At 38.6% G+C, this 25241-nt stretch overlaps 1 protein-coding gene across 1 annotated transcript in view; it reads right to left on the bottom strand.

Moving 5' to 3' along the window:
* The window catches only part of Dnah5 (dynein axonemal heavy chain 5), a 249331-nt gene that overhangs the window by 182445 nt on the left and 41645 nt on the right, over nucleotides 1-25241 (bottom strand). Inside the window, exons 4-16 of the mRNA XM_071612820.1 lie at nucleotides 24815-24899; nucleotides 21109-21269; nucleotides 20266-20487; nucleotides 17890-18027; nucleotides 16781-16957; nucleotides 14900-15013; nucleotides 14041-14148; nucleotides 12274-12396; nucleotides 10742-10957; nucleotides 7890-7997; nucleotides 2203-2288; nucleotides 1400-1721; nucleotides 379-585 (exon numbers count right to left, since the gene is read on the bottom strand). Coding sequence (XP_071468921.1) covers nucleotides 379-585; nucleotides 1400-1721; nucleotides 2203-2288; nucleotides 7890-7997; nucleotides 10742-10957; nucleotides 12274-12396; nucleotides 14041-14148; nucleotides 14900-15013; nucleotides 16781-16957; nucleotides 17890-18027; nucleotides 20266-20487; nucleotides 21109-21269; nucleotides 24815-24899 — 2067 coding nt within the window. The remainder of the gene's footprint in view (nucleotides 1-378; nucleotides 586-1399; nucleotides 1722-2202; nucleotides 2289-7889; nucleotides 7998-10741; nucleotides 10958-12273; nucleotides 12397-14040; nucleotides 14149-14899; nucleotides 15014-16780; nucleotides 16958-17889; nucleotides 18028-20265; nucleotides 20488-21108; nucleotides 21270-24814; nucleotides 24900-25241) is intronic.

Here is a 25241-nt window from a genome sequence, read left to right as displayed (position 1 = left end):
TCCACTGCCATATCTAGCTCAAGCCACCATCTTCTCCATGCCAGATCTGTGGAGCAGTCCAGAAAGGGTCTCCCTACTGACACTCTTGCTTCCACTCCATCCAGTAGCAAAGATGACTTTTATTATAAATTAGATCATGCTCTCTTCTCCAGCTCAATTTCTGCCAATGATTTTTCTGGTACACTCAAAATAAATTCATACAAGACCTGCAACACTCTGGCCCCATCCAACTCTGCAGCCTCATCCTCTGTCACTGTCCCTCACTCATTCCACTCTAGCCATTCTGGTCATTTTCTGTCCTCCAACATGACACACACCCCGATTTTTTTAAATGTATTTCAGAACTATCCAGAAGAGGGAAAATTAAAAATACTATACCTTCATGTTACTGAAGTTCTTTTTGAATATATACCGTTTCCGGAAGAGGGCAGCTGCAAATGGCGACACTTCCAGACCCATCTGTGACATGCACTCTGTTTCTCTAAATAAGACTAATATCTGAGGATCAAAGTTCACAAACAACTCCCCAGTGTCTGGTGCCTTCACCAACAAAGAAGCCTCAAGACCTCTGTGAACTTCTCTGATCTGTGGGAAGAAAGAAGTCAGCATCATTACCATCAGAACGTTCAATGAACACCAAGAGCATCTCACTCAGCCACTCCTGGGGATCCAGGTTGCTAAGTGTTCTTGCAAGGACCTGAGCTTCCTGAATTAAAGGAAATGTAGCTGCCTGCTCTTACCCTAAATTCTCTCTCAGAAATAACCTCCAGGTTTTTGGTGGTGATGGTGCACTGTCAATTCAATAAAATGTTTCTTTCATGACTCTCACACTTTCTAGAGAAGTGGACCATGTCGTGGTGGTGAGTTCCCAAGAGCCGTTCAGCTCCCTGATACCAGGCACCCTTGTGCCCACTCAGTTACTCCTTCTATTGAAAGTTTCACAAAACCCAACTAAACTCAGTTTTCAGTTACCTAGAAATACAATCAATATGGCTAAGACACACTACTTCCTGCCAATCTACAGGTAAATATTTGTAGGGGATAATTTGATTAACCATTAAGATTGCCAAAAAATATATTTAAGACTTTGTCTAACAGACACATTCAGGTCTTACCACATTTTAAAAAGAAAGAAACCCTAACCTGTAGGGGAGAGAAACTCAGAAAGAGGATTTTCCCACAAAGGAGTTTACGAATTAAATAAAAATGGGTTTCTGATTCATGGTTTGTGATGCTTTCCAAACAGACAATTATATTCTTTCAATAGAGTCAATCAAAGTGATGTCTAAAATACCCACAAATCCAGCTTCCCATAGGACTATCCCTGCCAATGCTACAGAAAAGCTCCGGAAGCTTTACCAGTAGAGACCACTTAAAGAGCATCTGTTTAGGGGCTCACCTGTTGAATCCATGCCCTGTGGTAGAGGACCTCAAATTCCAGGAGGACCTTGGCCAACCTGTTGTAACTGCGGATTATAGGCTTGGCCTCAGCTGTCCTCAGCACTGTCGGGTGCTGTTGGAAGAGCTGCATGGGTTGCTGGATCCTGTGGAAGAGTTGGCGGGCCCACAAGATCTTCCCTGCGATGGGGGGCTGGTCTCGAGCCAGTGGAGGGTCATACTTCTGCTTTGTGTAGAGCTCTGAAATCATACCAATGTCAGCCCCGTAACTCTCCAGGATCAGTCGGTATTTGTCATCGATACCAAGATTAGGTATATTCAATCTGAAGAAAATGCAGAAAAGTAAAAGTTTGAATTAATGGGAAGATGTCTACTAATCTTATTTATTAGCATTTATTTTAAAACATATGGTAATGGGAAAGAATAAAACAGTTGTGTAACATATTAAAAGAATTGAGATACTATCAATCCTTACAGTGTAGGCAAAACTATTAACTTGGAAAGAATTTTTTCAAATTACTCCAACATTAGACATATTACTACAGGCAGTCACAAGGTACTTCAAAGCTGAGCATATTCTCTATTTGCAGAAATAAAGCAAATCCTTAATCCTTCAGAGAATTAATCCTCCTAATCCTCTGAAGAACTTAAAACTGTGACTTTATGACTCAGGCTGTCAAAAGAGGCTTTTCTTTCCTTTAGAATATGAAGTAATAACAGTAATAATAATAATAGTAGCTAAACTATGCTCAAGTTACTCCAATTTTAGAAAATGGAACTTGGAAAATTATTTCAAATTGTTACCTCTCAAATTTCTTTAACATACTTAGAGCTTGATTTGTATTTTGAATCTTCTCAAATGTAACATCCATGAACTTCTGCAATTCATTCTAAAGTAGAATAAAATCTGATTATGGACAAATAATTAACATAGGGAATTGTGTTTAGTAACAAGTGAAAAGAATTTTTGATTCCCTACAAATGTCTATAATAAAGGGCAAAATATAATGGAAAATTTGATGAACTTTAAAGAAAAATAAATGCCCAGAAACCAGAAATAAAGAGACCTGGGAAGCAGAGTGGTCAGAGTTGGTAACATGGCAGGCTCCATGCACCTTGGATATAGGGGCAGGCCTTGGGACCTTCTTACAATATGGGGCGAGAACTCTGGGGTCCTAATACCCTCAACAAATCCTACAGCAAGCCAGGATCTATAAAGTGCTGCTATCAAGTGCTTGGTAGGGAAGTATATGTTTAAAAGTTGAGAAAGCTACATGAGGCTTGCCATTTACCCAGAGCCATGAATAGGGAGAAGTCACCCTAGAATGGGATCCCCCAACTTCCTCCACCAAGTGCTAGAGAGTAAATATTTTCAGCTTTGTGAAACACAAATCTATTTCACAGCTGTTCACGTCTGCCACAGTGGTGTCAAAAAGTAGCCATAGGAAATGCCTTAAAAACAAATAGGCAGGGCAAGACTTGGCACTTGAGTGTGGTTTGCTGACCACTGCCAGGGGCAGCTGACCTCCCACCTGTGGCACATGAAGATAAGGGGCCCAAATTCATGGTCCACATTGCATAAAAAAGATCCCCCAAGAAATTCACACAGAAACTAGGTAACACCACTAGAACCTTAGCATAAGTAATGCAAATCTACTCCACAGGAACACTTCCAAAGCCCGAGGCATTAGGACTCCCACGGGAGAAAACAAATAACTGCTAAAGAAGACAAGCTCAAAAGCTTTTGTGAAAACAACATGAAAAAAAAAAAAGATCTTTAAGAGAGAAGCAGCTGAATGCACAAAGAGAATTCATGCCAAGTCCTAGAGATGATGGAACAGTCGGAAAGGACTCTGAAATCAGGGTGTTTAAAATGATTAAGGAGAAAAAGAAGAAGAAACAGGCCATTAAAAATTAGGATAATAGAAAATAAAGGCTCTCCAATTTTAAAAAATTAGAGTTATACATAGAAAGGAGAAAAGTATTCTATTCAATATACAACAGATAAAAATGATATATACTTGAAAATAAAATCAATGAACTGCAAGAGAGTTCTTAAAAAATTCCCCAAAATGCTACAGAGAAATTAAAAATAGAAAATATCAAAAAAGAGGCATAATAGAAATAGAAGTTAGAAAAAGAAGGTATTACCTATTGGAACATAAAAAAGAACATATATTTATTGGAAGTTCTGGAAGAAGAGCCTAAAATATTTCAAATGGGGACTGAAACTTTTCTTACAATTAAAAAACAAAAACAACAAATTACAAGTGGAGAAGGTCCACCAAACTCGAGGCTTTTTAAATCACACTTAAAACACAGAGGTATCAAATATAAAGAGAAAAATAATACTTAATGCAATTAGGGGAAAGAAAATTATTCATCAAGAAATAAATTTTTATAGAAAATACATGATTGAGAAAGACAGATGTCAAAAGTCAATGAAACATGATTAGGTACTAAAGAAAAATAACTTAGAAAGTAAAATTACATGTGAAGCCACACTGACATTAAATATCAAAGGCAACTTTGTAGGTTTGGGGGCAAACACCAGAGGAGGTTGCCATTGATAAACTCTTGATGAAGCAACCACTAAAGGATATATTTCTTTAACAATTATAAAGAACCCACAGAAAGAAGGAGAAGGAAGGCCAGATGTAATAGCAAGCAAATAAATTTGCAAACATGATGGATATCTGCATAGCTATTAACAATAACAAGAAGACATTTGGAAAGTTTAAAAGCAAAGTACAACTAAACTGCAATACAACAATAAGACAGAAATAAGAGGTGGATAGAATATCAAAATATTTTAAACATTGTGAAAAATATGCAGAAACAACTAAATATACATGTAGAACATTATTGACCTGAACCAATGAAAAAGGAGTAAAAGGAATAATAAGAATTAACCAACAAACTCACAACTACTAGAAAGGGAGTCTCAGCTATAAAATATATTCCAACCAGATGAAATTTTAAGGTGACATGCTCAAAATATGTAAGTAAAAAATAGTAGGAAATTAAAGAACAGAAAAATATTTCAGACAAATACTAAAAGAATGTTGGAGTAGCAATATAAATAAAACACAAAATAGATTATAGGACAAAGAGCATCACTAGAGATAAAGGCAACCATTACTGTTAATGGGCACAACTCCCCTGGCAGATATACCAAGTCTAAGCCTATAAGATCCAACCCACAAACCAAAATATATAAAATAATCTGTGACATAGTAGTCACAATAGCTCAAGGAGATCAAAAACTGTTTGGTATTACAATGCATCTATCAGAATGGCCAAAGTCCAGAACACTGAAAATGGAAAATGCTGGGGAGAATTTGGAGTGACCGGAACTCTACTATCATTCATAGCTGGTGAAAATGCAAAATGGTGCAGACACATTCAAGTATGGTTTAGTAGATTTCTATAAAACTAAAAATATTCTTACTGTATAATCCAACATTTATGCTCTTTGATATTTATCCAAAGGAGTTTAAAACTTATGTCCAGACAAAAACTTGCACACAGATGTTTATTGCAGCTTTGTTCACAGTTGCCAAAACTTGGAAGCAACTAACATCTTCCAGAAGGTGAATAGTTAAACCAGCTGTGGGACTTCACAACTGAGTAATGGAATATGACTCTTAGAAATGACTTATCTAGCCTTGAAAACACATGAAGGGAACATGAATGCATGAAACTAAGTGAAAGAAGAAAATCTGAAAAGGCCACAGGCTATGTGCTTCCAACTAAACTCCTGAAAAGGCAAAACCATGAAGACAATAAAATGGTCAATGTTTGCCAGAAGCTAGGACATTAAAAAGACAGGGATTGTCAAGGAAGGAGGAATGAATGGGTGGATGCAGAGAATTTTTAGGGCAATGCCAATACTTTGCATTTTTCTGTAATTGGTGGATATATGTCAGTATACGTTTGTCCAAACCAAAAGAATGTACACCACCAAACAGTGAATCTAACATGGATGATGTACTTGGATGACAATGATGTGTCAACACAGGGTCATCAGTTGTAAGGAGTGTATTCATCTGATGAGGAATGTCAGTAATGGGAGAAGTCACACAGTGGGGCAGAGGCAGGACTAGGGGATATATGGTAAACTTCTGGGCCTTCTGTCAATTTTTCTAAGAACCTAAAATTACTCCTTTAAAAAAATATTTTTAAAGATACTTAATAAGAATAGAAATATTTTAATAATACAATTAAAAGCTTGATATAAAGAACCCAAATCCCAACAGGAACACTACCCATTTCAGCACACACAGAACATTTGCAAAACTTAACAATGACCTAATGTCTCAGAGGACATCCCAGGAAACACCAAACACTAATACAATATACTCCACATTCTCACATTCAACTACAAAAATTTAAGTCATAATAAAATTGGAGCCCAGCCAGGAGTATGGCTTTGTGGTAGAGCTCTTGCCTACCATGTGGGAAGCTCTAGGTTCTTTCCAAAGAACTTCAAAAATAAATTTTTAATAAAATAAGAGTTAATAAGCTATAATAAAAAAGCTAAATTACACGTTTTAGTAATTTATGAATTAAAGTCTACCCCATTTACTGGGAAAACACAAACACCTCCTTAGCATCCAACATAGACTTTTTCCTGGGACCCTTCCTAACCCTAGTCAAGCAGAAGTATGAGACCGTTATCCCTCAGGTGCAAACCCTATCTTATTTGGTATAGCAACCATCCGACTCTCTGCATGTTTTGTAAGCCTGTCTTCCTTACAATTTTCTGTAGGACTTGGTCTATATCTTTCTAGCTTTGAATCCTTGCTTTCTGGCACAGTATCAAAATATTGTTATTTTATAATGAGTCATTTTAGTTTGTAATTGCAATCCCCTCCCCTCTTTTGGGTGCTGTATTCATTCCTCTGTTCTAACTTAATATGCACTCACATTTCAATCATATCACTGCTTCCTGTCTGACTGTAAGTTTAGGAGGCAAATCTACCCACAGCATAGATGCCTAATACATCATTGTTATATAGTAAACACATGTTTCTTTGCAGTAAATCTATTTTATTAACAAATGGGGCTAAGACATGATTCCTGCCCTCAAAGTGCTTACCATTAGCTACTGAAGTACCTCCCATGTGATCAGAAACCTTTGAGGAATCACAGATGAGGGCAGGGCAGATGATTATGCAACATAAAATCAGGACCCACGCTGTCCATCAACTTTCAACACAAAGAAATCAGGATCTACTGCCCTTATGTTTGAATCAGACCCCAAAACATATCATTGTTTAAATTATTATAAGCACTGTATCTTCTCATCAAATGAAATGTCATAGACCTAATGGTTCAGAATTTTAATTCTAGAGCTAGCTTTCCCAGGTTTGACCCCAACCCTGCCACTTGTTATCTGTGACTTGGGAAGGCCACTTCACCTCATCATGCCCCAATTTCTTCCTCTGCAAAATGACAGTTATAGAGCACCCACTTCCTAGGGTTATTGTGATTATCAATTTACAAACACGACATGCTCAGGACAGCTCCTGGCACATAGTTAGCTAGCTTTGTGACGATTTCTTCTACTTTGAACCCACTCCTCCAACAATGCCTCCCAGCTCTTTTCCCCTTGACAGTACAACTTTAGTGCAAATGAAAAATTCTGAAAGGAAGTAATAGAATGGTCATTTTCCTCATAAAATCAGAAAGATATCTGTACCCTTGCACCTCTCTGAGATAAAAGAAGTCTACATATTAACTATGGCAGACGCTATAGGTTACCTTACATTTCCTACTAGTTATCACCTTCCCTCATAACAAACATTCCCAAGAACCCTACTGAGTCCTTCCCTTCTGTATTTACCACAGGATGCCACAGGCTATGCACTCTGCTGGAGGAACTAGCAAGCCCAAACCCTGCCCCCAGAATCTGGAGCTGGAGTAGTCTTATGGTATGTTCTCAGAAGCTGATGATGGCCATGCTGCTTACAAGGGCTGTAGGTCAAGATGGCAGCACAGTGAATAGTGGAGAGGGGAACGAGACCCTCAAGACCAAGTGGGGTCCTGGCATCATCCTGTCTAAGGTTTCCAAGGCCAGCTGCAGCACTGCCTTTAGGACCTGCCAGACATCACCGGGGTCTGCTTAGGCTTCCTCTGAGCATAATCATTGCTATAAAGTAACAAACAAATGGAAGCAAATGTCTCCTTTCTAACAGCCACAGTGTTTCAAAAGAAGATGAAAGTTAACTTTCTAAGAACTAGGATGAAGACAAGCAGAAGTCTGTGATTATAGATCATTATCCAAAGCCATATTTATGACCCTTTAATCTACAAAATAGAGCCCTCAATTATTCATCTGAAATCGCCAAATGCAGACGGAGGTTGCTATCGGTCACCTCTATGATGAAGACGCCTCTCCCTTCTGAATGGCTAATGATTAGCAGCATTACACAGAAAGGGAAAAATAAACATGCGACTGTCAACAGGAATATTATTATACAACCTACATGAAGGTCATTAGTCTGCCTGCAAAACTCTTCATAATCCTGTGCAAAATCCATTTTCCGATGGTCTAAGAAATCATATTCCTTTTTCTTTATGGTTGCAACAATGTCCTGTAATATTATGAAAGAAATAAGACAATATTTTAATATTCTTGCATTACTTAACTGTGACCCTTAAATGCAGAATCTACACAATCATTCCTAGGGAAAACAATTTTTAAAGAAGCCTATTTCTGTAATTACTCACATTGCTTAGTGCTTATTGTTTTATAGGCAGTATAATTTGCCATGCTGCATTTGAAGAAATCATTTGGAAAGCATTTTCATGAGGTTTTATATTTTTGAAGAAAAAATATAAATTAAAAAACACATTTGAAAATTAGGAGAGATATATTCTCTAAAAGTTACTTATTAATCACATCTGAAATAACAAAAACAACTCAGTAGAATTGACAAAATTACTGTTTGTTAAATAATTTAAATCATCTCAGAATATAAATAAGATTTTTACACAACACAAACAATATAGGAATAAATTGACTGGGTTCTAATGTCTACTGATAAGATAACTACTACCCAAGCTTCAAGTGTCTTAAATAAAAACTCAAACCACAACCTACCACTTAAAAACTCTCTAAAATTAATTGCTTCCTACTGCCCTGCAAGGCTACAGTCTGTGACAGTGAAAGTACAAATTAAGCAATTCATCTCCTTGAAAACACTATCATCAGAGGTTTTGTTTGCACTGAATAATGAGCTATAGTGCTCTGTGATCGCTCTTCACAGGTACTAAGCCATTCTCAAACCCAGGTGCCCACACTATTGACAGAGGCATATAATTTTTATGAAGAATATTGGGTCTCCTTCCATGATCTCATCTTCAAAGTCATTTCTACTTAATCATCAATTCAAATCTCTCAATAGACAAAGGTGTATAAACTACATAATTTCTTGAATCAAGTTTACAAGTTAAAACAACCTACTTTTTCATCCTGTGTAACTACAAAATCAGTTACTTTTAGAAATTTTGCATCTGAAAAAATGGAAAAGATATGTTATAACATCTTATTGTAGTAATTTAAAAGATTTGGACCAGAGGAAATCCTGCTCTATGATTAGATCTAATGATTGCTTAAGAATATTAAGTTAAATAAGTGAATTAATGTGACCTTTAAATTAATCAAACTCAGTCTATTTAATAATTTACTTGATAGATAGTTATTGCACACCCATTTTGTGCCAGTAAACTCTGAAGACACAGGAATAAACAGAGCTGACAAATAACCCTGACCTCATCTAGCCACATACTTGGTGGAGACAGGGAGTTGGAATATATAGAGATCACAATTAAACAAAGACTATCAGCTCTGACCAGGAAAAATGGGTAATGTCACTTAAAGTAATGAAACAGAGGTCAAGCTAAACGTCACTGAAAGGGTGATTTAAGTCAAGCTCTAGAGGCCAAAGAGGAAACAACCGTGAGATTATCCAGAGGCAGAACCTTCCAGAAAAAAAAAAAATTAAAAGGCTCTGCAAGCCCTGAGTGGACTGACCTTGCCTGCCCTGGGTCTGAAGATGATGCAATGAGAGGAGAAGCAGGGGAAGGGGGCAAAGGGGTGGGCAGGGTCTTACCAGGCAGGCAGAGAGCATGAGATTCATTCCCCTGGATGCCTTTTTGAGCTTCTGATGTTGGCCCTGATTCATGAAACTCTCACTTTATGCTTTCATGAACCATCTACGTTTTATCTCACTACCGTCTGGTGTATCCATTTTAATCAGTATTTCACTTTAAAATTTCAAAGCAATTGTGCAGTATTTTTATCGGGTTAAAAGAAGCTTCTTATCTGCCTTTAGATGTACAGTTCAACTTCTCTTTCAAAAATAAGCTTTTAAATTTGTCCCAAAGTTATTTTTTTATTAAAATAAAAAAATAATTTATACGATTCCAAACTGAAAATATAAATGGGCCTATTCTCTTTGCCTTGAAAAAAACAACAGTTTCAAAGCGTAGCTTATCCACCTTGCAGATGATACAAAGCACAATTTAAATGTTCCCTGCTATATAAAAGTATTTTCTCTCCTAAAACCCGATGTACTCAGGAAATGAAAAAGATTCCTTATATTACCCTAATTCAGTTAGAGTACAAAAATTAATGTGTGGCTGTAAATTTTGTGATCCTTTTCAAGTTCAAATAGGAAAAATAATAATTTAAGTTCTAGAGTCAATATCCTCAAACAAGGAAAAATTGACTAGAACCACATTAAAAACTCAAAACATATTCTGTTTGTAAATTGTCTTTTGAAAATCTTCAAAACACTAGTAGGTCACTGTGCCCACTTTCAAAACTAAGATTCAGCATACAAGTCCCTTTACAGGATAAAGAGAAAATTCAAAATAATTAGGAATATTAGAATTCTAACGAAATCTGTCGTTTTATACTTTCAATATGTGTTCAAATAGAATGCTTAAATGCACAGACAATTGAATGGTACTCAGAACTTGGTGTCAACTAGTGCCTGACACTTAGTATATTCTTCATTAAATGTTTCTTGACTTAGTAAATGAAATAATATGTTATTTTTAAACAGTTTTCTTATTCTACTAATGGAAAAGTTTTTTCTAATGGTAATTTATTTTATAGTATTGGAAAGTCAATCATATAACATACCTGAAAGGAGCATATTAACACAATTATGCAATATACAAATCTAATTTCTTCATTATTAAGGGGTCACGAGATTATATTTTACATTTTAGACTGATGATTTGAATCAATCTAAATACCATTATTTGTATCAAATACTAAAGTTTAGTTATGGACAATGGCAGTGAATACAGTCTTAAAGTATAAAACCTGGTATTTAGTGACCATGTCTTCCAGCCCTTCAATCTTAGAGTCTTGCAGGACTGAATATGTCTTGAAGGTTGTAAAGATGTCCATTATCTTGGCAAGGCGTCGATGGAAAGTTTCAAATTTTCCAAAAATATATATTTCACTAAATTCAAATTGTTTTTCACTTGGTTTTTCTTTAAGCTTTTGTTTTGTCTTGTGAAAGCAGTGCTGGTATTCCTTAAAATCAAAAGCCAAGTATAAGCAAGTGAACATGGTGGGGCTGAAGTGTAGCTCAGTGGTAGAACACCCACCCAACATGCACAAGACCCTGAGTTCCAGATCCAGACCATTAAATAAATAAACAAATAAATAAGAAAGAAAAAAAAGAAAGAAAGAAAGAAAGAGAGAGAGAGAACACACAATGATTATTTTATTTTCTTAAGTGCAGTTACCAGCAAATTTAGGAAGAAAATGTCCACCTTTTCACAGTTTCATGCCATCTGTCAGCCTGGAATATCATCTTTTCCCATCCTCCAATCTAGCAAGCTCTTAATTATTATGGTGCAACTCAAAAGTATGGTTTCCTACCCTGGCCCCACCATTTTGGTAACAGCATAGATGTGCCTACCTCCCCATAGGTCTATAGAATGATGCTGAAGGAAAACTATATCATCTTCTTCATCCTGTAGCTCCAGAACCTAGCATAGTATCAGGACATAGTAGGACCCCAACAGCTCAGGTTTCTGGAAAGGTTTATTAGCAACCAATTTTCTTAACAGTAAAAAAATTACTGTTCTTTAAGTCTATTGATAAGATGAATTACATTTATTGATTTTCATATATTGAACCAACCTTGGATGCCTGGGATGAACCCCACTTGATTGTGGTGCACTATCTTTTTGATATGTTTTTGTATTTGATTTACCAGATTTTTTATTGAGAATTTTTGTATCTGTGTTCATTAGAGATATTGGTCTTAAGTTATCTTTTTTTGATGTGTCTTTATCTGGAAACTGTATTATATATACAATGGAATATTACTCAGCATTAAAAGAGAATAAACATGGCATTTGCAGGTAAATGGATGGAGTTGGAGAACATTATGCTAAGTGAAGTAAGCCAATCCCCAAAAAACAAATGCCAAATGTTTTCTCTGATATGAGGATGCTGATCTATAATGGGGATGGGGTGGGGGGGAGCATGGAAAGAATGGAGGAACTTTAGATAGGGCAAAGGGGAAGGAGGGGGAAGGGAGGAGATAGTGGGGTAGGAAAGATGGTAGAATGAGATGAACATCATTACCCTAAGAACATGTAAGAAGACACGAATGGTGTGACCACTTTGTGTACAACCAGAGACATGAAAAATTGTGCTCTATATGTGTACTATGAATTGAAATGCATTCTGCTGTCATGTATAACAAATTAAAATAAGTAAATAATTTTTTAAAAATTACTGTTCTTTTAAGCAACCAATAACATAAATGCTAAATAATTTAAGATAGTCTCAGCAAAAATAACAAAGATAATTTTATTATCTTTGTTAGCCATTACCTGCTTCAGTTTAATTGCTGATAATATTTTTTCCATAACAACATCCTGTGGCTGGTTCCAGATGGAAGTGGTTCCATTGTTGGTGATATAGGCTTTACATGCAGATATCATCTGATTTGTCACCTGGAATTTTCCAATAAAATAGCTGTGGACTACAAATCAAAGTAGAGGACCCTCAACTCTTCTACCTCTCAGAACTCACAGTCTGTGAACTCTATCTTTAGATTTCTTTTCTCCCAGCACAATTATAATAAGCTCTGAACCTTTAATACTGTCAAAATCATCTGTGAAATCACAGAGTTGGAAGCACAGCAGAAAATCAACAATTGCAGCATCTTGTTCATGCAGGATGAAGGTCTTAACCAACCAAAGGATTCACCTCCCTGTCTTACCATCTGACAAGTCTCCCTGATCTCCCTAGGTGGCCTGCTGTAGCATCTACCTCGCAGTTTACAAGCACTTTGATATTTCATGCCACCATGACCTATAGTAAAAATGTCAAAAGGCGATCACAGAAAGGCCAGGAAAGCTAGCCTATGAAACACTAACATATTATTCATCCCTCCAAACTTTAAAAAAACAAAACAAAAAAGCCTTCAGAATTTTCTTGATTTTTTTTCTAAATAAAACAAAAGCAAAATTAAATGACTGTCATGTATGCACAGGATAATATGATACCCAGGGTTTGCAGGGTAGGAGTGAAATTGTAGGCAAAACAAGATCAGATGTGTAATGATAATTGCTGAATTGGGGTGAGATGTGGATGGGGGTTCAGTATACAAACCTCTACCCTTTTGTACTACTTTAAAAGTTCCATAACAAAAGATTTTTGATAATTTGACAAACAGAAGTTTCGCAATTTTACCCTAAATCAAGTCTTACAAATAATATGTATGAAATCTAGATTAATAATTCAATCAGATTTTGAGTCTCATTTATCTACAGAATATCACCCCTGGCCCCAACACTCAGTTTTAAATTATGAAGAAGCAGGGGAGGATCCTGCAGGCATCCCTGCTCTCCGCCTGGACTGCCCGCACCAAAGCAGGAGGAAAATCCCCTCGGGGAGCCCTAAAGGCTGAAGAATTAAGCCTGGTGCTGCTAGGGGATTTGGAACACAGCCTTGAAGAGTCAAAAATCTTTCTATTTTAATGCAACATTTGAAATGCTTGCCTTGATATTGAAATAGACATTTACTTCTTAGAGACTTTCAAAGAGGGAAATAGCAACAGTGTTTACCATAAACGCTTATGAGCTAGGACATAAGGTCTAAACATCATTATGTTTTTTTGACAGAATCATTATGATTGCTTTATAGATTACTGGAACATTGAAAGTGGCTTTTATTGCCATGATTACTGTTCTAATAGCACCAAGTGAGCAACTGTGGCATAAAATGAATGTGGGACCGTGGTGTAAAGAATAGGAAATGGGAGATTGCCAGTTAACTGTAGCTTTTCTTAGTTATAATTTGCCCATAGGAATAAAGAGTGGGCTAGGTAACACAGGGAAAGAAATTCCAAAAAGAGCTTTTTTTGTTTTTATTATATAAATAACAAACTATCACAATTATTATTTTGGAAAATAATTCTTTATTTGCTATACTTTACCTCTCACAAATTTAATTCTATTTCTAGCAATAGACTAAGCCTTTTTTAAATTGTAAGACACATAGACATTAGATTGGACTAATTTGGTGTTTGTAATTTTCGAAAATGACCATTGGCAAAGAAATATGTGACTAGGCACTCTGTACCATGCACTTACCTTTATGAACAGAGATGTGATCTTCTCAGAGGTGTTATAGTAGTGAGAGATGCTGTAGATCATTTTAATTGCATTTATAAGTGTAGGAATAGCATCAATCATAGATATCTGGAAGATAGCACCAAAGTTTTCAGGGAAACAAGGTCAAATTCATCCAGATTCTAATAGTATAATCATTTCATCTTCATTAAAATAAAATTTGAAAGTTTTATTTAAATTATAAATGCTACCTAATGTTTTGTATAAATATAGAATATTTAACAATATTTTTTTATTATTTTAGTCATTTATAGTTAATCAAATTTTATTTCAATGCAAGCAACATTAAGGAGGTTATATTACCAGTTGATTTTATAATAAATAAAATTAGGCACTTCCTAAAGCAAAAGATTGTCTTAAAAACCCAGCCAGTGACTATTCCCACAGTTCTTCAAGGTGTAATCCAGAAGTCAACTGAAATATTTAATAGAAAATAAACACCAGGGAATGAGATTGATCAAATTATGTTATGTGGGTATACAAATATGGCATAATAATTCCCATCATTATGTATGATTATCATGTAGCAATAAAAACAAATTTTAAAAAATAGAACGTGCAGTATATGCTTTCCAAATGTAACATTTCACAATTTATCTTCCATAGTAGGCATAGAAGGTAGGTATGTCGATAGGTATAGACGATAGATCAGACGGACATAGAAATGGATAGGGACAGGGAGTGATACTCCATTTTCTTAAGAATAAAAGAGCAGGACTTTTTCAACATATTAGAGTATCTAAAGCCAATACGCAGCACTCTGCTCAGCTAGTGCAGACAGGGTCATCAGAGGACTAAGGAGTAGAAATCCATAACTCACAGGATCACTGTTGTACAAAGGGTCACAGCATTTCTCAAGTGTATACAAATATTTGACATTGTCCTTTGCTTCATTAGCTGCATCAGTGATTCGAATATCCGTCTCCCGCCAAGCCTAAGCACAATACAGGAAAGCAATCTTAACGCAATTACTAACAGAGCAACTTCCAATATAAGAGCTGCTAAGTGTCACCACAAATTCCTTGGGTCATACTTGCCATTTGTTCTGTGCAGCCTGCATAAAACTGAATCCCGGAGGTGAGGGACATTACTATGCTGAAGAACAACTTAAAATTTCTGTCTAAATGTCAAAAGGCTTCTCTTCCAGGCTCTCTCTTATAAAATCTATTCTCTAGCTAGCATAGAGCCCCAATAGGACAGGATCTCCCTTTAAACTCACAGCCCCCACCTCCACTGGCAACTGGACCCACTTCATACCTCACCCCTTGTCTTCTATTCTAACCTGAGCCCCTTTTCCCTATATTCCTAAGCTTTTGTCCATCAATTAATGTAGCTATTATTTATTAGCTAACAACCTTATGCCAGGACTATGCCCTTGGTGATGAACTTCAAAATGAAAAGGTATCTAAAAGAGGTAGGAGGAAATGATTTAGCATGAATCAATACATTTAGTTGACTTCACGAAGGTCCTACTGATAGTATTTCTGAACTATATTGCAAGGTTTGTCTCTCATATTTCTTTAAATAATGATACAAGATAAATATAAAGCACATTTATTGAAACAAACGATTATTCAAATTATACACATGGATTAAAACATCTATGCAACTAGCAACTAATAGGGTTATGGCACCAAGGCCCAGTGAGTTAGGAAGCATCCACCATTTTCCCTAGGAACCACCAACTCCTTATATTCATGCTCTGTGTCATCCCTTCCCCTTGATCATGGACTAAATCTAGTGATGGCCGGGGGGTGGGGGGCTACCAGGGATTGAACTCAGGAGCACTCGACCACTGAGCCACATCCCCAGCCCTATTTTGCATTTTATTTAGAGACAGGGTCTCACTGAGTTGCATAGTGCCTTGCCTTGGCTGAGGCTGGCTTTGAACTCATGATCCTCCTGTCTCAGCCTCCCAAGTGATGGGCTTCTAATAAATAGAAAATGACAAAAGCAAGACTATGTCACTCCCAAGGTTGGTTTATAAAGACTGTGGCTTCTACTAGGCTTCCCTTGCTCCCTGAAAGAGCAGCCAGAAGCCACACTGTCGGCTGCTCTATGGAGCGGGGGTGCAGGAGGTCTGTGTGGTGAAGAACTGAAGGAAGCCTGCGGCCAATGGCTAGCAAGGTGCCGAATCCTCAGCCACCACAGGAGCCATCAGCCACCACAGGAGCCACCTCAGCAGCAGATCCTCATGCCTCAAGCCCTCAGGTGAACCAACATCCCAGCTGCAACCACGTGGGAGATCCTGAGACAGAGGCACCCACTAAACTGCACCCAGACCCCAACCCACAGATGGTGAGATAAAAATATTTGTTGTTTTGGGTTGCTAAATTTGAGGGTAATATGTTTTGCATTATAAAACTAATATATCAGGATTAAACATAGATAAGGTGAGGTTTTATTATCACTACCTCTGTAAGGTCTAAATTCATTTTATCTGTGTGTGTGTAATTATATTATTGTTCTATCTTAATTACATGCAATGCCCTCTTACAATACATACAAGTACCCCCAACAAATCTTTTTTTAATTCAACAGTTATTTTCACAGCATCCAAAATTCTATAAAAACACTATGATTCAAACTTAAAAGGTTTTCCTAAATACAAAATAGCTCTTTTCTGTTTCTTATCACTTTGATATTATGCATAGTGGATTTTCATTCTCATTTCATAAGGCACAAAGGAATGGCTGACAACCTTCAGGAGTTTGGACTTGGCTGCAGCAAGCACCGCCAACATGGCCCTCACATCCGGACCTTTCAGTTGATCCAAAAGGTAGTTAAATTTAGAGAGTCTCTTTTTCCAGTGCTCCAACTCTGCTCGGGGCCCCACGTCATCTGCTTCCTTGCGCAGCTGATTGTTTTCAGCAAGGACCTGTAAATGCAAAAAAAAAAAAAAAATTCATGAGCCACTGAATGGGGCTGGAGGGGTGGAAATGATACATAAGCTAAAGAAAGTTAAAGAGGTTACACGATCTGAATCATGACACATTTTCATTCATTTACTTGCTTCTGATGATGGTCTCTCACTAATTTAACATGTATCTTTATCAAAACTGCAACAAAGCAGGGTGTGGTGGCATAGCCTGCAATCCCAGAGATTCAGGAGGCTGAGGCAGGAAGATCACAAGTTCAAGGTCAGCCTCAGCAATTAAGTAAGACCCTAAGCAAATCAGCGAGACCCTGTCTCAAAATAAAAAATAAAAATGGCTGAGGACACGGCTCAGTAGTAAAGTGGCCCTGGGTTCAACCCTGGTACCAAAAAAAAAAAAAAAAAAAGGCAACAAAAATTAAGCTGATTTGTTCTAACTGAAAACTACTTGTTTAACAAGGCCTGATTGAGCTTCTAGGTGACCCTGGATTCAGAAAATTTCTCTGCCTGCTCATTTACTATATAATCTTGAAGTAATAAAACCTTGGGAGACTCATGCCTTGAGCAGGTGAATTTTAATTATGTATGTAATATCCACCTTCATTTAGGACTTTTCCCAAAATATTTTTTTGTAGTGAAGTCTAAAGCTTTTTGAAGGACATTTGAAGAACACAATGAAGTAAAAATTTGTTCTTCTACAGAGGTTCTCTCCAAAGAAATTGGTGAAGTGCATATTTCTAGTTACTTAAGTACAGAGTCATATAGTTTTGCCGATTAGGGGTCTCACTCTTCTTAACTGGTGACCATAAAGGAGAGGCACACTGGTCCTCTCACCTCCTTAAGGACAGGTTAAGATACAGTGGCAAAGGGGAATGTTATGATAGACCCTATTCCGCAGGCAATTCAGTAATGTGACATCTGAAACTGGGAATTACCTGTTCCATCTGCTTGATCCATACTTTCACACAACCTTCTACTTTTTCCAAAGTCTCAGGGTTACTAGCTACAGTCAGGTAGTCTATAGGCTCCTTCAGGGATTTCAGTTCAAATATGTCACACTTTTGAAGGCTCACCTAATTAAAATGAAGATTAAGTAACAAGATGATGCTTTTAAATACACACATAAACATGCACACGATATTCTTGATCACCCCCAAGCCTAGATCTCAAGGGAGTCCTGTTCTATACACTCTCCTGCTCCCTCAGTGAAAGATCCCTAAAAGCATGGTGTCCAATATATAATGGCCAGTCTTCCCTACAAATCAAGAACTATGAAAGATGATTGAGCATGGGATCAAATGTTGGCTCTGAAATTTAAAAGAAGAGCCCAGATAGAAGGGGAAAGGGAGGGAGCAAGAGAGGGAGATCATACATCACAAAAGTTGGGAATTAATAAGGAACTTGAAAATTGTCACCTAGTTATAAAACAAAGGGAATGATTTAGACAGATTGAAGGAAATTAAATACAGGAGGAGGTGGAGGATAGTAGTCCCTAATTTATTACTTACTCCTTTTTGGAACTGAGAGAAAAGGATTCCCATGCCCTTGTAGGTAGCAAGTTCATGGGCAAACTTGGATTCAATTTAGAGGGCTGGGAGGTGGATTTTGGATTCACAAAGAAGTGTTTTTAAACACAAATAATATACCAAATCACCAAATGGGCCTCTCTGCTTGAAAGGGCATTTTCCTCTGGCAAATGTGTGCCTGATAACCTGTGTAAATCTCTGGATTCAGCCCTCAGACCCAGCTTTACCTACAACAGGATCAGAAGCAGTAGGAAGGGCTGTGACTATTTGTCATCCTCAAACTCCATGAAGCTCAAGCCCCACCCCTGGAATGCCAGGCTGCCCTAGGAAAGATGGAAGGCGAGGGTACCTGCAGGGGAAGGTAGTGTTCCAGCTACAGGGTCCTGCCACGGGGAACACAGCCACTGCTCATCCTCCTCAAGGCTTCTGGTCTCCTTCACCAGGCTTTGTAATAAGCCCTGAGCCCTGACTTCTCGTGGTCCCCAGTCCTGCCTCCCAAGCCCACCTCTGCTCAAATGTGATGCTTGTGCACCCTCCCATACAAAGCCAAGCTCCACATCTGCCCTGTCCTCATGGGTTGGACTCAGAGGACTGACTGTCACCCCAGAAGTGGCCTTGTCACTTGGGGTTCTTCACATTGCTACAGTCTGACAGAGCTCTGGCAAACTCACCTAGGTCACACCCGCCCACATGCCACCCTAGTGCACCTCTGCTGGCACTGCCCAGACTGGGAGGCCTTCCAGACTTCTCCAGGGTCCCACACACCTTCAGCAACCAGCCCAAGGCCCAGCTGCTGCTCCTTCCCAGAGAGGATGCTTCATCCCCTGTGGGAATCTATCCCACCTTTTAATACCTTTATTAGAGTATGAAGTGAAAGCATTGCTTTGTGGAGTGCAAGGCCAACAATTTCATTTGATTTCACCTGCATTTGAGTCTGACCTATAACCTAGTTCATGGCAAATACAATTCAGATGTTAGCTGATTCATCCACCCCCGTCTGGATAAAATCTGCTCAACTCCCCAGTCCCACATCCCTCAATAAGCACATCTCCTCCAAATATTCCAATAGGATTGGTGTTCCCTGGAGAGGAAAGAGTACCACTGCATTGCCACCAGTACCACAGCAGCATCTCTCCTCCTGAGGGTATCTGGTCTGGGCTCTGTTGTCTTCCAGTGTTCCCTCACCTCTTCTCTCTCCCACTGACACCCGCCTCAGACACACAAAAATGTACGTCTGCTAACATCTGCCCCCAAATAATCTCCAACAGAAAAATTCTGAGCCTCCATATTTGCTAAACTGGTCCTTAGAGACCGTTTTAGTCACTAGCTAAGCAATAGGACCCAACCCACTCCCTCCAGACATAACAATTCCTCTTTCCTCCTTCCAACACTGTCCACCTGAGCATACACACACACACACACACACACACACACACACACACACACACCTGGCTCCAGATTCCTTTAATTCAAGGATGCACATCAATGCTACAAGAATTTCATGCTCTTGTCTTCACTGTTAAACATCTAAAATGACTGAGTAAAAACCTACATCACTGCCAGCCTTTTCATGGAGCACCCAAATGCCTTAATTATTATTATGCACACATAAATACTTAAATCGAGTCACCATGGCATCTTGGGGGCATCATAAAATCACCTACTAGTTTTTGCAAGATTTTCAAGATGGCGGAATGCAGATCATGGGAGAGAAGCGTCATCCACATACAGATTGTGTAGTGGGCCACCTGATCACTTTTAAAAGAACAACTTACTAGTTCTTACCTTCTCCTTCAAACTCTCCTGCGCACCAGACAAGACATTGACAAAGCCTTCCAGAGAGCTCAGGAACTCCTGGCGAAGGCTGGCTGCGTCCTGAAGACCCTCGAGCTCACCCCAGCCATGGCTTGAAGCTCTGAGGGCAGGAATGAAGATGTCGGAGAGCAAATGCCTCACGCTGTTTAGCAGCCCCCCATCTGCAGTGTCCAGCATGTTAAAGCTCACCTCCTGGAAAGCAGTCAGGAGACACTTTATTGTAAAAGTTATCCTCAATGGCAACATAGCCACTGGGTCACTCCTAAAAGTTGCTGATTAATCAAATTCTAGTGAATTTACCCAGTGAGTTATTACTTTGATATCCTGGTTAATAAATAAGCTATCTCCCATTATAACTTGCAGTTATCACAATAAAAGCACGAAATAGAGCATCAGACGTTTGCCATTTATTTGCTCCAAGAAGATAATGCACCCATTAGGTGACAAGGGACACCTGTTTTGCTGCACTTTGTTTCATACAAAACATAAATATTGCTACTTTTCCACTTAGAGAAATCTTATTTTCAATGTCTGCAACTTGTCATTAAGTAAATTATGTATGGGAAATACTTATTAATACCTCACTGTACACACAGATATAATGTTATATCAATTTTTCTTAATAAAAGCCTGCTTAGTCAAAACATTTAAAGGAAATGTCTTCTTGATTGCTTGCTTTAAATGATTAAAAAGTACTTCCTTGAAAGTAGTTTTAGATACTGCAGTGAACACAGTGCTCTTCTCCACAAGGAAATACACTTTTGCACAGCTCAGGGGGTTTTTGGAGATTTGGGGTAAACAGTTGCCCCTCACCCGGTGGATGTTCTCAGGGGTGATGGCTCTGGATGGGTCGGGCCTGATGAAAAACACACACACTCCTGTAAGGGCCACATCTTTTCCCTCAGTCACGAACACCTTAGGTTTTTTAATCTTTCCAGAAACAAGATTTACTTCTCCTGGAGAGCCAAGTTGTCCTGCAAATGCAAGAGAGCTTTAATGTCACAAATGCCATTTACAGTCTACATAGATACTTTTAATGATGAAGGTTCCTTGTTAAAATATTGTCCTTGCTGACTTGCCCATGTTCTCTACGACTTGGCCGGAATCTAGCCTGAGCCCGGAAAAGGTCTATAAAGATCTCTTGATTTCAGATCCTAGATTCATTTCTAAATCATTGCTTCAGGGGCAGTAAGAAAGGTGACGGAGCAGAGAGCATCTACTGACATGTCACTGACCTCCACCAGGTTCCTGTCTACATTGTTAAAACTCTCAACCTGTGGACAGCGGTGACCTGCCCAGGCTGCACAGCCAACAGGTGGAAGAGCCAAAGTCAAAAACCAGGAGTCGCCTCTCCGTGCTGCCCTTCCACGGCCATAGTCAACACAATTAGCTGGTCTTGCAGGACACTGCGAGGGTCACTTCCAAGACATGTGATCTTGGAAAAGTTACTCAATCTTTCTTTGCCTCTTTTTTTCTCATCTGAAAAATGGAAATAATAATTCTAAAAGGAAGCATCTGGAATTGTGAGAATTACATAAATTAATCCATGTAAACCCTATTTAAGAAAAACAGAAATATTATTCATTCAGTAAGTGTTACTATTGTCAGGATTTGAAATTTTATTTTTGGTTGTTCAAGCCCTTAGCTCATGGAGTATATCATTAAAGTACACAGAATGTGCTGTGAGCTGTTCTACTATGTTCTTAAAGCCTCAAAAAAGTTTTAGATCTCCAAATGTCCTGGGGACTCAGCCAAGATTACTAGGTGGGAGGACAGCGCTAAAGGAGGAATTGGGGGAGGGGTGAAATGGAGGTTGAGTCCTGAGCTCCGGGATTAGACCTGCTGGAGCAGTGCTGTCTGAGGGTTCCTCCTCCTCAGGGTGTGACGCTAGAGAAGTCTGACCAGGACTTTGAGAAAGAACTCCCTAAAGGAAAGCAGAAGAGCTCTCCTTCATTTAAAATGATGTCCCCCTTCTAATGAATACCCCCAGAATCTCACAGGTAATGTGAGGCTAAACAAAAAGTTTCCACCGAGGCACCAAGATACGAGAGGTCATAGAAAACAGTGTCTCATGACACACACACAAAAATAAAACTGCAAAAATTTCGGTACCCATTAGACTCCTCCACCCCCTATCAGAATCCAAAATGGTCAAGAGGAGCTAGGTTAAAGAGGATTCTGAGGACCACTGTGCTATGCAAAGGGCAGAGGTCTGGAGTGCTTTGGCTATTCCTCAGGTCAACAACAAGGAGCTACTGATCCCAGTTGCCCCTGAATTGAGAGGTTTCCTAGGATGCTGAACTCACAGTACCAAAGCCAGGAAGGTGAGGTAGGACAGATGCCACCCTTGAAACATGGGATCTTCAACTCAACCATCTAACGAGCCTGGTTTATACCTCCTGGAGTTTGAGAATGAAATGGATTGTCTGTGACGCCTGCCCAGGAAATCTAAATACAGCATGCAACAAGGCCCCGAGAATCAGGGCTGGACTGAGAACTGACAACATGTCCACAGGTGGCAGGAACAAAGGGCACTGAGTGTGAAGAGGATATTCAATCAATCAACAAATATGTGAAAAAAATGTTCTTCATCTCTAGCAATTAGAGAAATGCAAATCAAAACTACTCTAAGATACCATCTCACTCCAATCAGAATGGCAGCTATTATGAAGACAAACAACAATAAGTGTTGGCGAGGATGTGGGGACAAAGGTATACTCATACACTGCTGGTGGGACTGCAAATTGGTGCAGCCAATATGGAAAGCAGTATGGAGATTCCTTGGAAAACGTAGAATGGAACCACCATTTGACCCAGCTATCCCTCTTCTCACTCTATACCCAAAGGACTTAAAAACAGCATACTACAGGGACACAGCCACATCAATGTTTATAGCAGCACAATTCACAATAGCTAAATTGTGGAACCACTGAGTGTGACGATGGAACCATGTGGATGGCCTGGAGCCACCTTAGATGATGCTTCAGAGGGGTGTTGGAAGGATAATTGGAGAGAGCAAGCTGGGGTTGCATATGCTACCACAATACAGAGGCAGGCAGCAGGAGCTGTGCTGAGGACCACACACAACCACTGGACATGCAGCAAGTGTTCTCAGAGGAGAACCACCATGGGGCCACAAGAATCCAGGGAGTACAAGGTCAGCCACTTACAAAGGTGCTAGTCCAGCAAAAAGCTCCCTCTCATCTCTGTCCTGCCTCAGCCTGGCATAGTCAAACACAGTGGCTAACCCAATGTGGCAAGGGGTAGAAGAGTCAACCAAGGAAGCAAAGGAAGATCACATGATTCTCTCCCACTGTGAACATCAACTTCAGAGGTCCTGCTGGAGGCTGGCGGGGCAGGGGATGTGCAAGGGCAAGAAAGGGAGATGATTTAAATTCTTATCAAATAATTCTAATCAGCTGGACAATTCTACTTTTGAATTAAGAGTTTGCAAGTTGAAATATCAATAGGCAATATTCCTACTTAAAAATGTCCGGGAAAAGTCATGAGGTTGCCTGAATCTTAACCCAAATTCAGAAACAAACACTAGAAAGGTTTAAAGGGAAATTGAGAAGCTGTGAAAATAAGATTGCATTTATGTTTACATCCTACAAACCCTTCTCCTTTCAAGTATAATTTACCAGAAGACCAGCTTTACCCTGTGCACAGTTCATGTGTGAACTTCATCCATTTGAACTCATGCTTTGCAATCAAAACTTCTATCTTTCACTCAAAATATAATGAACCATCTGAGCACAAAATATCAAACTGGTAACTGGAGAAATGCCAATCACTTAGAATTTGCATGCATAATTTCTTTAATTGTTAAACAAGGAAGCATATTCATGTTATATGTCAAGAATAATAACTATTTTCCCTTTTTTTGAAAGAGGCATAAAAGGATGCATATAATACTTTAACATAATCATAATTTATTTATTTATGTCCTTAGTTGGCCTTAAAATAGAATTAAAAGTATAATGGGGGATATCAGTTGAAGCCACCCAAGAATCTGCACATTTTTCTTAAGTGAAAATGCCTAAATTTGTCTTTCAGTATTGTACATTTAAATCAGAATCAGCAGAAAATAAACACAATGTGATATTTAGCTAAAAAAAAAAATTCATGTTATACTTACTGGCAATAATTTCTATGTTAATAAGAGAAACAGATGCCAATTAGAAGTTCTAGAACATAAGTACATAGAATGATCTAACATATAAGAACAGGAAGTCTCAAAACAAAATCGATTTTATTATTCCCCTCTGGCCAGCACAGAAGTACAGAAAGAAGAGAAAGCAGGAGTCCGAGCCCTGGGCTAAACACTGCTTTCTCCATCCCCTGCCCTGGAGGTGAACACATTCTCCTTGGCAGGGCCACCCACCCCTTGCACAATGTGGTTCCCACACCACCCCCACCCCAAGATGCCTGACTTGTTCCCCCAGAGGTTTTTGTCTTCCTGTCACCTTCAGATAAATACAATGACGTTTCTGGGTTATGTCACATCAAATTTTAATACCTGTTTCTGCTACCTCCACGTCCTGATAGTAAAACATGAGGTGACGGAGACCTCCAACAGCAAAAAGTTGATCAACTCTTTCAATCTGGGGGAAAGAAAAGGCAAGGTAACCACTTTGTTCTAAATAAGAAACTGCATTTAAATCAGAATTGGTGGCATACAAGAGCAAAATTAGTATCACCTTTCTTATTAAAAATTGAACTGTATCCAGGGCAGCCCATGTAGAAGGGATATTCCTTCCAACACAAAAACTACAAAACAATACATCCCTTATCATAGAAAAAAAAAAAAGTCACTTCAAAGAAGCAACTTAATTAGTCATGGAAATAGTTGTTGTGTATGCACATCTGACCAGGGCTTGTCCCTCTGTTTTTGCTCATTTCCTAAAGTGTGAAGCCATTGAAGGTGGATATGAATATAGACGAGT

The sequence above is a fragment of the Marmota flaviventris genome, chromosome 5 (genome assembly GCF_047511675.1).
Source record: "Marmota flaviventris isolate mMarFla1 chromosome 5, mMarFla1.hap1, whole genome shotgun sequence".
Taxonomy (NCBI): Eukaryota; Metazoa; Chordata; class Mammalia; order Rodentia; family Sciuridae; genus Marmota; species Marmota flaviventris.
Note: the sequence above shows the minus strand (reverse complement) of the source record. Positions and strands in the feature narration are given on the sequence as shown.